Source organism: Pleurodeles waltl, chromosome 8 (genome assembly GCF_031143425.1).
Source record: "Pleurodeles waltl isolate 20211129_DDA chromosome 8, aPleWal1.hap1.20221129, whole genome shotgun sequence".
Taxonomy (NCBI): Eukaryota; Metazoa; Chordata; class Amphibia; order Caudata; family Salamandridae; genus Pleurodeles; species Pleurodeles waltl.
The window spans coordinates 1,265,964,245-1,265,978,295 of record NC_090447.1 but is presented as its reverse complement, the minus strand read 5'-3'; the positions used below and the strand labels follow the sequence as shown (position 1 = coordinate 1,265,978,295).

Genomic DNA, 14,051 nt, shown 5'->3' with positions numbered 1-14,051 from the left:
TGAAAGCAAAAATTAAGCAGTTGTTTTGTAATTCTGAAGTGTGCAGGTAACAGAGATTTTAATAGGATGAAAACCATTCAAGATGCTTACTTGATGATACACAAATTACAAAAATTTGCAAGAACCCGATTTCTACATAGTATCATTTGTGTACTATATCGTTTTATAGGTAAGACATTATGGGCCTCATTACAACCCTGGCGGACAGCGGTAAAATGGAGAAATGTACTGCCAACAGGCTGGCAGTACATTTCCCCATATTACGACATTGGCTGGTTGGCTCAAGCCAAACCGCCAATGTACCACTCCGTCTGCCACGGCTGTCACAGCCGCCGGACTGGAGCCTTCAGTCTCCAGCCAGGCGGTCGTCACTAGCCCGCCCGCGGGATTATGAACCTGCCTACCGCCATGGTTTTCATGGCTTCCTTACTGCCACGAAAACCATGGTGGTAGGCACTATCGGTAACAGGGAATACCTTCCCTGTCACTGATAGGGGTCTTCCCTTCCCCTCCCCCAGTTTCTCCCCCACCCCAGCCTCACACTCCAGACCCCCCCAACATGCACGCATCTTCACGCACCATCGAACACACGCATATACACACTCATGCCCACATTAATCCACGCATGCAGAAATCCATTCACACACACATCCACATACATACATGAATACACGCATTCACACAACACAACATACATGCACTCACACATCCATCCATACATGCACACACAAACATACACCTCCCCACACACACACAACATCCACCACCCTCCTCCCCTGTCGGAGCACCCGACTTAGCTGATTTCGGGTGGTCCTCCGGCAGGAGACGGGACGGGCCCTGCTGCCAGGAGCAGCGTCCGCCAGCAGAACACCGCCAGGCCGTATCATGTGTCATGATACGGTCTGCGGCGGTCTACTGGAGTGGCCCTGCTACTGGCAGCAGCGCCACCTTACCACCATCCGCCGGCATGGCCACAGCCGGAATTCTGCCATCCTTCTGGCTGGATTTTCTGGCTACAGTCATAATTTGGCGGACGGGTGGTAGCCGCGGCGACAGTATTTTGACTGCTGTTGCTGCGGCAGTAGGCAGTTTTTACCACCAATGTTATAATGAGGGCCTATGTCCGTGCACATTTAGTGGCCATTTCAATGGAAAATTTGCTGTCTGCAAATGACAATGTGCTACCACATGACACTTAGTTACATTTAGAAATCGCCTGCCTCATGTCCATTATAGATAGGTTGGTCACAAAAGTTTGTTCGAAAAAGTGTGTTGTGGTTCTAAAAAGCTTAAGAACCACTGTTACAATACAACCTTTGGGGAAATGACAAGCATTGGAATGTTGGAGCAGAAGGTCTCTACCAGCCAATATTGATCCTTCAATGGAGCTCTCAATGTTGCATTGTTTTAATAATAGATATTACCAGCATTGTAAGGATTGTGATTGGCAGAGCCATTGTCATTATTCCATTGATGTTGCTACTGGGAATTACCATTCTAGCCCTGAACACTCACAAACATGTTCTGTTGTTGCACATGGATCAATATTTTGTGAAGCATAGTTATTAGGGGTGTGCGAAATGTGCTAATTTTTCGCGTTTTGCTTAAGCATAATTTTGGGAAATTTCTGGTACATTATGCAAAAATGTGCATATTTAAATGATATGCAAATCTGTCATTTATCTTTTAATTTTAACATCCTTGTGTTACAAATTTTGCAGTAAAAAAAAAATCAAGGAAAACAAGTGGCACTGTCAAAAGCCATTCGCGATCTGCCCATTTGCGGTATTCCCACATGCTGCTAGTAAGTTTTGCTGTGAATGGCACATGGTTATGAACTGTGGCTTAACGCCATAATTTTGTGAATTTTGCATAACTAGTGTTTTGCCAAATTCTCAAAATTACGAGAATCGGGCCAGCGTAATTCAAATTTCACCTAAACCTAATAGTTATTTGACAAACTATGTATGAGATTTTAAGAACAACCCATTTCACTGCAAGGAGCAGGATAGTAAAGATCAGGCTTTTTCAATGCTTCCTTTCTCTTTGTTAGAGAGTGGGGCACAGGTTGTATGCTTTGATACAGGTGCGACTGACCCTCTTCATAGCATGGCAGAGATTTGCTGCATCCGAGGATCTAAGACAAGCAAATGTAGGAAACTGCAGATATGTGATGTGACACAGCTTCTTAGTAGTACATAGGTCATGATGCAAAATCAAAGTCCATTTGCAAAAAGTTGGTGCGCAATATGAAACCACTTTTTGAGAACGATCTCTTAGTACATCTGGCCCTACACGTGTTCCTATGTATCATTCATCGTCTGCACAAATACTCTGCTTACATACTGACAATCTTGAGTACTGTTAGTCGTGCTCTTTCTTTTCACAGTTCTTTTTCTTGAGTTGCATCTGCAACTTAGAAAGTTAGCATGTTTTTACTTTTCAAAAGCAACATCATGTTTGTAGAGTTGTGAAAGGGAGGAGCTGTAAAAATATTTTGATTCTGTATCAGTTTTCACTATGCCTAAATGCCCTCCATGACAAAGATCGAAAATCTTATCCCTGAAGGATTCTGGTGGGATAACACAATCTAGTGTCATCAACGGATCATTCACTATAGCCAACTCATTTCTCACTTCACTGCATTGCTAGTTAATTTCTCATCCCATACTGCTTTTCCAGACCGTGTAGTGATCTTCACATCCGGTTTAGCCAGAGCATTCTTCCCAATCATTATTTCTTTGAGAGGTAATGGCATGCAACTAAAAGAATCTGCTACTATACTCCTGGCACATATTGTATCTCATAGACGCAATCTAGCAGCCTCCTGGACAAGCACGCCAAACGTGGGGAGGTTCTATACAACCTCTTTGTCATAAACACCTTTGTTCAAGGTTTGTGATTACCCTGTATCACAACAGATAACACCCATACAAACAGTTGGGAGTGTTCTAATCCCCACATACAGTTAATGTTTCCTTTTCACTGACTACTTTTATTTATCAGGAGTTAGGCACATGAAGCACATGCTGTTACAGTTTTCTTGTCCGATTTGCCCTTTTGAGAGAGCATTGAACCCCTTTGCACTAGCATCAGTGGTGATTATATTATTACATGTGGGATTAAACCAGTTCAATTGTGGTGATTTTCAGATATCATTCTTTGCCTCATTAAATGCTTCTTGACATTCTGTGGACCAACTAAACTTAAAACCATATTTCAGCAATTGTCTTCGGGAATACAATTTCTCTGAAACATTTCTTACAAATTTTGAGGAGTAGTCCGCTAAACCCAGAAATGCTCTTACGCTGTCTTTACTTTTAGAGACTGGGGATTCCTTAATAGGTTTCACTAGTTTTTTTTAAAGTTTCTTACTGCTAAACTGACCTTGTGACCACATATGTGACACTTTCTCTTGCACTTATACATTTTGAATATCACGCCATTAATCCTTTGTTCTCCAGTATACCCAAAACATTAATCAAAACGTTGTCATGTTTCTCTTTGTCAATTCCCATAATAAGGATATTGTCTTGGAAGAACATGATGTTTTTTGTATCCTTAAATAAATTGCTCATTAATCATTAGAACATGGCTTCCACAGATGCCAACGCAAAAGAGGCTCTACAGAAACATGAGGATGCAAAGTGACTTGGTGATAGGTGCTGTCAATTCTATGGTAGAGAACCAACTCATATAATTGGTTAAGACTAAGAGTTAATTTATCCTTGGTAATGGAAATGTATAAATCACAATATTTTTTGTTTAAGTCTCTTAAGTCCACGCGCAATCTCACCCTGTCATTGGCCTTTTATGCTACCACTAAGGGTGCCACCCATTCAGAAGATTCAACTTACTCTGTTATTCTAGCTTCTTCGTTCAATTCTTGCTCTAATTTTTCTCTTACTCTAGTGGAATTATTTCTAACCTTGCAGATACAAGGTACAGTGTTATCTTTCACTATGATTCTGTGCGCTAAAAGCCATCTAACATAACAATTTTGCCTGAGAATACCGCTTGGAACATTTCTAAAATCTCTTTAGTACTATTTTCCCACTCATGTACTGACAACACAAGATGGTCGGTATTGGGGACAAGTAGGATTCCTAAATTGTCCTGTTCCCCCATCCAAACACCAATGCCCCCTTTCCCACTACAAAGAGCTCGCATTCTGCCAATGTACACTAAAATTCAAACTTCAGTTTCCTATAGTCTAGCATATCAATGGTTTCACCTGTGAAACTCTCTGGTCTGATGTTTGTGTTTTCAATCTCATCCCCCAGTTTACTCATGTTCCATACCTTCTTACTGATTATTGTGTAGGGGGACCTTAAATCTGCTCAATATTTAATGTTGCACCTATTGCAGTTATGTCACAATTAGGTTCTTCTTGTTTCTTGGACTTGTAAAACCTCAGTCACACTCAAGTCTACAGCATCATAATTATTTCCTTGAGAGTTTCCCACACCACCTTGACCAAATCTTCTACACACAGCATACTCTATGGCCTTTCGTGCCCTGATATACTCTAAAGAAATGACCATGAGCGTTGTTGGTTAATAGCAGAATATTTCTTGGCAGAGGCAATTTGCTCATGGCTGCCACATTTTTAAAATCAACCTTACTATTTGTTAGTTTCTCCTGTTTTAGTCCACCCTGCATTTTTTCACCACTAGTTACAGATTTTTCCTTCTGCCATATTATATTCCTTTTTTTTTTAGCTAACTTTGCTATTGTATCTTAGTTTCACTGTTACTATTTAGGACAGCTCCTCCACACCCACCTGTAAGTTCTGCATTTTTAACAATAGTTAATGCTTCTTTTAGTTCAGAGCCCCCATTGGCCCATCATATATCCTGTATGTTAGAGTTACTACAATGCACGATGATCTAGTCACAAATTATTTCATAATGAAGATTACCCAATCTACATGCAATTGCTAGTAGTTTTTTTTCAGTGCTGTGACCTATTCCTCTATCTTCTCACTGGATCCTTGTTTATGATGGTTGAAACTGTAGCGATCAATTGCTATGCTTGTCGTTGTTCCAAATTAGTTGTTGAAATCCTCTATGACAGTGGTCTCCAAACTTATTAATGCCGCGCCCCACCAGTTGAAAAATAAAAATCACTGAGCCCCCCCCTTCAGAATTTTTCACAATTATTTTGTAAAGAAGGCCATGTTTAAATATGTCTAGACCTATTTAAACATTGCAGTTAAGTACTGTTACCTTTTTTTTAAATGTAATAACTGCTTTTGCTTTAAACAAAGGCCTGTTACCTGTATAATACTTATTTTGGCCAGAGTCTGGTGCCCCCCCCCCCCGGGACCACTTGAGGCCCCCCTAGGGGAGCCCGCCCCCTAGTTTGAAGACCTCTGCTCTATGATGTGTGAGAATATATCTCCTTGCACCTTCTTGTCTCATTTGGTTTCTATTCACTTGTATATTTCCAAATCTCTTAGACCTAAGCAGTGAAGTAATATTTTTGCTTTCCTTTGTGGTGATATATCATCTTCTTCAAAGGTAGGCATATAATTAATAAAACAAAAAAAAAGTCCCACCATTCTTCCCATTTTTATAGCAGGATCGCCATTGGTAGACACACAGGCTTGTGGAGGAGTCAAATTTAGATTTTCAGTGCACACATATTTAATTACAACTGCTGCTGTATCAGTGACTGGTGCTGTGTCAAGTTAGACAAGTTGGATAGGGCTACAAGTGATAGTGAGCTCGCTAGACAGGGAATGGAAACAAATGTTGTCCTTTGGCATTGCTACTGAGGCTTGCTTTTCCCCATTTCACAGTTTAGAAGTCACTTTCCGTATAAGGTGAATTAAAGATAGATCCATGCAAAGTCATGCAGTGTGACTTCACGGATTGATGTACTGCATAGGTGCAACAGTTCTTCTTTAGTGCATTAGTGCTTTCTCGAGAGACTTTGCACGTGCGCTGGGATCATTGTGCAATGGTACACTTGCAGGCAGTTCACTAACAGCCACATGCTTACCCTGTATGACTGACTACTAGTTTGAAATCTTATGTCTTGCATGGTACATTCTTTCCTCCGTTCCTTGTTAAATGTGGTGTCCATTCATTTAATCCTTGGTAATTTCAGAAGCTGGTATAAGAATGTTCTGCTGATTAGAAAAATGAAATTGATGTTCTCCGTCCACTTGTGTGCACGTGGACTCATGGTTTGGCATCTCGTCAACAATTATGATGATGTTCCAGCAGTCAATCGCTGTGAATATTCATGTATTTATTCTCTTGTCAAGCAATAGCAGCACCAGCTCCTACACCACCTCTTCTACACCACCCGTCTCTGCTTGGCAATTCCAAAACAGTATCCCGGAATGTTAAGTAAGAACCAATGTCATAAATACAATAGAACATTAGTGCAACAAAACATAATCCCAAAGTGGGCTTGAAACACTGTAGGTGTACCCCACTACTCAGGAATAGGTTTCGTATCTTAGAAAGATGTTTGTCTATTGGAGGAAAGAGTTAATTTTTATTAAACAGTTTGAGGTTGGAAAGGATATGTGGCTGCACCAGATGAGGCAGCACTTCTAAGGAAAGGAGTGAACTCACTTGAAGGCGATAAGGGAGAATTAAGTGAAAGAAACCAAAAGGGCCAGCTGTAATGATACTCCCAAAAGAGTAGTGAGTGGGTATGCTAGAGACAATCTTTATGTATATGCATGTGGCAATCCTACTGGCAGAGAGGTTGGATGAAGTAACAGTCTCGCAAGGAAGGATTAGAAGTGCATTCATCAAGCTGCATAGGCATTTGTGCTATGGCTAGAGCGGTACTTTAAAGGTTTGGAAATAATGAGTTTTGGCCATGCAGTGAGGGCATTAGGAGCTTGTTTGTGGATTGAGACAATAAGAGGGGTGGGATTTCCTTCACTTGTGGAGGCAGCACTCAAGCTAGTCTATTTGAGGACAACGTGTAGCTGTGGTGAAGACATAGAGGGGGTTGTGGTTTGTTGAACATAAAGCAGTATTAAAGCCTTATGAGATGTAAGGATTCCTACTTGAGTGAGCTATACATATAATTTGGGAGGCTTTTCTTCTTGACTTTCAAAATATTATAACTCAAGTAATAAAATATGTATGTATTTATCATTGCTATGCAGCAGCTATAAATGTCCACTAATTATGGCATTGGTTAAGATTTGTGTTAGTAAGGTGACAAGTATGATCTAATTGAAAAGCTTAACAATAACCCTATCTTGGTTTTGTAGTTTTAGAAATGAAATTCTCCTGAGATTTTTTAATTCATGCATCTTACTTTGTTCCCCACAGTGGATCTGAAAAAGAGTAATCTACACCATGCTATCAAAGCAAATCACCCGAAACCTTGCCAGTCAGGACTCCGTCCGCCAGGCTACTCACGCTTGCCTACTGCTAAGATGCCGGCCTTTGGCTTCGTTAGGACTTCCAGTGTGTCTTCTGTCTCAAGCAACCAATCCAATGACAGTGCTCAGGGTGACAGCACCAAGGCCATCAAGGGTGAGTTGGGAATTTCTATTTCTTCAATGTCATCATAGATTTTTACATTAGAAGGATAGTGGATGGTGACTTTGTAGCCTCTTCCATTAGTCTTGTTTTTTGTTTAAAAAGTATTAGGATGAAGGCCACTCAACCAGAGGAGCAGAAAGAAATATTGACTCCTCGAGATCCTTAAAATGTTAAAGATTTGTCTTGATATTTTCATCATGCTAAAACCATTTCACCATGTCAACCAGTTATGGAAATAAGAGACAGGTGTAAGTCGAGAGGCAGGATGTTTTGGCAAATGACAGAGTCACTGTGTGTTTCATGGAAGTAAACGAATTGGTGCAATCAAAGACAAGGGCTGGGACCCATTATGCGTGCCCCAGGTCCAGATGCTCCGTTGGGTTCACTTAGGTGATAGTTTCTCATCACTGCCTGAGTACCTGATATTCATGTTATTCTGCCCACACTGGAGAACGTAATGTTTTTCTTGCTTCAAGAGGCAATGAGTTGGTATACCTAGCAATGGCTACAGTGAGGGAGTACATCCCTACAAGGCAAGTGGACTACTCTAACAGGAGCATGATCACTCCATTGGCCACCCACAATATTCCTGCATTCTTTGGTGTCCCAGACACCCCAGGGTGCAGATCACTTGCTCAGCCAGCAACTGTAATAGTTGAGGGTTGCAAGAAATTAGTTGCTGGTTGGGGTGGATGATAATTTGCTTGATGTTTTTAACATTTAGAAGATATTTCTCTACCACGCAGCAGGTGGAAAAGATGGTCAATCAGTCTCTTAGGACAGTGTGCCATCCTTTTAGACTTTAGTATGTATTAGTGGCCGAAACGTTTTGAGGCGTATTTACAATGTACACTGAAAGTCGTATAAAATTGATATCGAGCGCTGCTCAATGGATTGTTTTTTTCAGAATTGTGATTTGATTTACTCAAGCATTTCTATGAAAATCTGAAAACATGCTAGGGAACTCCTTTTATAATGGAAAGAGGGGAAAGGCTAGGACGGAGATTAATGTGATTTTGCGATCTTGACAACATTTGCGCGTGCCAGTCTTCAGTGTTTATCATAACTCAGTCTCAGGGGTGGGCGGCTTTCATTCGAAGTGACAGAAGCCGTCAAATGTGTTTAATAATGAAGGCTGGAGGAAGGTGCAATACTAATGCTGCGGGACCTCCTGCAATTTCACAGATGCTTCATGGCAGTTTTCACCTTTGGTATTGAATTACCCGGTTACTGTGTACAGCAGCCTCTTTCTGGCACCCCGTTCACAGGGAAAAATGGCTGCTTAGAGAAGTGCGCATTTGGAAACCTGTAGTATTTATTGGACAAACATGACACACGTTTGGGAACGGCCACTGCTAAATCGAAGGGTTGTAAAATGAAATTATTTTGCAGCATTCGAATATCCTCGGCCACAAAGTGAAACTCAATTACATTTAACGGCTCCCAAAGAAGAAGTACATTTAAAAAATATGCACTAAAATTATCTCGACCCACTCCTCCCCGACCACTAATGAACTGACCCATTGCCTCCTCTGGGGCAGTGGGACAGTTCATTAGAGGTCGGGGGGTTGCCGGGGACATACCACTTTGATATTGAATCTGAGAGAGGTTTCCGAATGTGCAGTGGATGAGAACGAGTAACGTTTCAGTGGCTTTTTAAAGTGGGTTCACAGAAGTTCGTGAGTGCCTCATTCCTTTAACAAGATATGTTCTGAGCAAATGTTTGGTTTGTTCCGCATTGCATAAAGCTTTTCACAAAAGCCACATTTTTCCATAGTAAGAAAAGCATTGCCCTGTCTCAGGCTGCACTGAATGACTGTTTTATGTTGCCATGACTCTGTAACGCTACACGGGTACACATGCACACACTTAATAATTGCACTCCTTCGTATACAAGTTAATCCAACAATAACATTGTTCACTTATGTGGTTAATAGACAAAATACAAATAGAGCTCACAGAAGGTAGAAAATGTTCTCAGTTTTCTTCCTGGAACGGTGAAAAACGCTGAGCACAGGACCCAGTACTTCCTCTTCCATACAATTATTCTCAGTGGTTAATTTGTAAATAAAAACGCGCCGGCGCCCAAAGCTCTCCTCTGAAACACGCGGCTGCTGCATTGAACTGTGCGAGCACAGAATACTGAGGCAGCCTAATCCTAAATCCATTGCGGGCCTCTTTGATTTGTTGACAGCCCCGTCCTGCCCCTTCAGATCACTCTTGCAGCTTCCTGCTCTTTCCCTTTGTGGCGCTTTTCCGTCTTTCTTTTCTCCGTCTTTCGTGTCTTTTGCTCGCAGTTATTGCCTGATGCAGAAAAATAAGTGCCGGCCCTCAAAAATAAATGCTGGTGCCCCCACCGGCTCAAATTAAGCAGTAGTTATTCTCCATCGCTATAATTCATAATCGGGGTCTGAGTGTCACCTTCACTCACTCTCTTCTATATACAAAAGACACACTACGGATTGACAGTCCCCTTGAACGATCACACATGAAATCGCCCCAGCACTCTTAGTACTGTCAGCCATTCAGGGACAGCAGCCACACCGCAAGCTATCCACATGCTTCCTATTGTACCCTTAGAATTCCTCTTACACTTTCCTGGTAGTGGCTACCTAGGCAGGCAGCAGACACCACGAGGTGCTCAAGTGCTGTATGCATAACCCACTGGGCTTGACAGGTAAATACCATTTGTTAAGTCAACCACATCCCTGCATGCAGAGGGACAGTTGTATTCCCTTATTATTGGGTGGTACATACCAACCCCATCCACCAAATTTCACTTTATTACGAAGGGACCAAGGTCAGCCAAATAGAATTAGTTGAAAGGCAAGGCTATTTTTAGAGTCTTGCTTGTAACTGGAACTATTTGTGATACCCAAGAACATGGCTATAGTTAGGGATGCTCACCACTTCTGACATAGTGTGCAGTAGGGCCAGTGGTGCTGACGGAGGGATGCTAAGGACACTGGTCTCAGACAGTATCCTCCAAATACCCTCTCAGTTTCGAAGACACAGGGCAGGTCCAAAGCGTGTGGCAGAGGCCCTTATGGCGTTGGACCGCCTCCAACAGTCTGAGCTGAGGAGAAGACCAGCCCCTCTGGACATGTTCATGGCAGGCTGAGGGAAGAGCTCCCATACAAGCTCCCAGCTTACAGAACCCTCATGTCTTTGAGAATTTGAGTATTGGAGACTCCTAAAGCGCCCCAGAAAGGGCAGCCAGACTGCAGTGAGACAACCATCTGCACTGCCAGTGCTGATTAACATATAGCCACAACTCAGCACGGAGAGTGTGAAAAGGTGCGATAGCGCGTCCCGTCTTAGATACTTTAATTAGTCTGGGACTCGTTTTAGGCCAATGAATCTTTTGACCCTGATTCAAGACACCTCAGGACGAGACAATTAACCAACATAGGAATCAATAGATCAATAAGATCATCAATATTCACTATAACAAATCGATTCAATTTGGATAATGGCATAAGTAAGAATCAAATCACACCAAGACCTCTCTGTCATGAAAAACCACACAATATTCTGTAAGATTTATGGTATTTATTCCCTATTGATTACACTCTACTTGCAGGTTTATTAGTCTCAAAACCATAAAACACATCAACACTGTTATAATATGGCAACTCGAATAAGATTTCATCAAAGCGAAAATCATAAACATTAGAACAAAGCACGACGTCAACATGAGTTAATCTTAGCAGAGTATCATTAGCGCATTATTCAACAAAGAATAGATTCAGTCATTTGTCTATTTGCGTCCGTTTAGTGAATTCCTTAACAAACTTCGAATTAGCATTAGCATGTTGGGCTTCATGCTAAACAATTTAGCAACACAAATTTAGAAGCCATCTAACTATGGTCTCTATCAAAAGGTAGCAGTTGGTACCTAGAAAGGAAAGGCAAACAGACCATCACAATTTCATTATCCTATAGTTACCCTCCGTAATGGGTCAGCATACAGAGTCAGTCTTCGTCCTCAGGACATCAGTTGATTCGCCATCAGCCAGGAAACACAGCAAAGTGCAGCAAGACGGGCACTAACGGACACTTCCCTCATAGGGAGGAATAGTATGAATCGGGCAAGGCAGAATAAGGATGGTTCGAAGAGATAAACCGCAAAGTCTTTAAGACAGAGTGACAAAGTGTCTAGGCAATAGCAAAGGCACGCAGTAGTTATGACAAAGGAATGGCATATATTGGCTGATTTCTCCTGGTGACAAAATATTATATTAAACTGGTTGTACAGTCCCCTAATTTCCAATTGGGCAAGTTTTGGTGCATCATTATCTCCATCCAATGGTTTACTTGTCGCCTCATTAAGATTGTCACCTCATAACAGTTCTCACGTAGTTTATTGGCTTCTGTAATTGACGTCTCCAACGGGCAGAATGTCAGGTACAATTTCATGTTCTCGCGGTCCCCTCACAGACCCAGTCAGTAGTTCCATTGTCTATACCAGTTCAGGCGACCTTGTACCTGTTGCAAGTTTACACTGTTGCATTCGGCAAAAATGTCTCCTTGAGCAAGTCGAGTCTCATGAGAAAGAATTTACTACGGTTACACACATTTTCTAGCTTCTGGAAAAGTACGGCTACATGTCCTTCAGCAAGTCAGCACATTGCACGTTAGAAAAACACATTTAATATGAAACCGGGCAGCTAGGCCCGACTCATGCTAACTAAGGCCTAGTGATTGAGTAGCAAAACCTTAACGTGTAACTCTTAATACTAATACAAAATCATACATTAGTACATTAATATTTCATTATTAGTCAGTTTCAATTATCATCATATACGTTGGTGGCCACTCCCCGTGGGCACATTTCAAACACACGTTTAGTAAAAGCACATTAATACATTTTCTATGCGGCATCATTATGTATTAATTTGTAAACATTTCATGTTAATTTTGATTACAAAACTACACTCCAACAATCCCTCCTCTGATGACACTTGTCATCACACAAATCCACTCTTCACTTTTCTGTCATTTGTTCATTTCCTTCATTTCAATTTCTTCTTTTCCTTTTGCCTTTTCATATTTTGCTCTGAACATTTTCTCCCTTTTCTTGTCTTCCCTCCTTTCTTTGTATTTTGCCCATTTTACCTTACTTCTTTCGCAAATTTTGTTCAATAACCATAGTCCGAATAAACAAGCCAAACAATTACTATTCCCTGTATTAGTTTTCACAAGAACCCATGCCAAAGACCACTAAACCAGCTTCCCACACGCGCAAATCCCTCTCCAACCTTTTCCAAGTTCCTTCAGTTCCTTTAAATCTGCACTATCTCTTGCTAGGTTTGTAAGCATACTTCTAATCTCATTACTATTATCCGGAATATAAGCACAACAGTGGTGCTCATTAAGCATCTCACAGACTCCGCCACTTTTCGCTAAAAGAATGTCTAAAGCAAGCCTATTTTGAAGAGTCATAGCCCTCTCCGCAGCAAGTTCAGTATCCATCAGGAGTATAGCCCCTGTGAAGTTTGTCATCATGTTGTCCACAATAGTAGACAACTTTCGAATCTTTATGGAGTTCAAAATAACTCCCACTGAAGGAATTATTGCTCCAAATATGTCTCCTACTACACCAGCAGCAGTTTCTCTCTTTTGTCTTGCACGAAGCAATTCTGTCACTTTCGGAAATTTCTTTAAATCGTCTAGTTGATAGATCTTTGGAAAAACTATTCCCAAATAACATGTCCCATAGCATCCCTTTGGAAGACGGTAATAAGCACTAAGTCCACAAATATAATAGACCCCTGAGATATCTTGATCCATTCCATTTAGCATGAAAGTCCATTTATTCTGAAACAAAAACACATGCTTACACTCACTCGTTCCCACAAACACAGTGTCATAATATGACTTTGGTCACGTAATGCAGAGCCTTCCTACATGTTTCGCATCTAAAGCTAGCTTCCCTTGTTCCCTAACCCCATTGTTGCTATTACTAAGGAATGTCCGTTGCTGCAAGCCCTTTTCTAATTTCCCCTTTAAAACCCTCCTTCTATCTTTAGTGTGATCTCGAAAGCTCTTTTCTACAGGTGTAAGCAAGCATGTCAAATTATTGCGGTGCGCATATGATGTACTAATTGTCATTCTAGGCTCGAAGAAACCCTTAACCAGCTTTATGGCATAATATTTAGCTATGCTATTCAAATCTTCTATGATAGGCACATACAAGAACACTAAATCATAATTTGAATAAAAATATTGCACTTCTTCTCGATTATAGAAATGCGTTAGTAGCAGACTACAGCTAATTCCGTACGTTAATGGCAAGCTGTGATAGGTAACTCCCTCCTGGACTGAAAGAGGAATTTGTGTACACACATAACAAGCCTTCGCATCCATAGTGTCAACATACTCACTCAGCAAGCAATAGAAAACGTTAGTAGACAGCTCCCCATTTGCATTATTCTCGCCATGCAAATACTTCGCATCCTGCTCAAACCTGTCCCACGGTGTTAATGTAGCAGTTTCAGAAACTGTAGCATTGTTAGCTTCACTTTC

General features: G+C 41.3%; 1 protein-coding gene across 2 annotated transcripts in view; it reads left to right on the top strand.

Annotated features, from left to right (window-relative positions):
* Positions 1 to 14,051, top strand: part of MTUS2 (microtubule associated scaffold protein 2) — a 1,534,604-nt gene that overhangs the window by 696,655 nt on the left and 823,898 nt on the right. For both annotated transcript variants that reach the window (XM_069202199.1, XM_069202200.1), the window contains exon 5: positions 7,308 to 7,514. In XM_069202199.1, the coding sequence (XP_069058300.1) occupies positions 7,308 to 7,514 (207 nt within the window). The remainder of the gene's footprint in view (positions 1 to 7,307; positions 7,515 to 14,051) is intronic.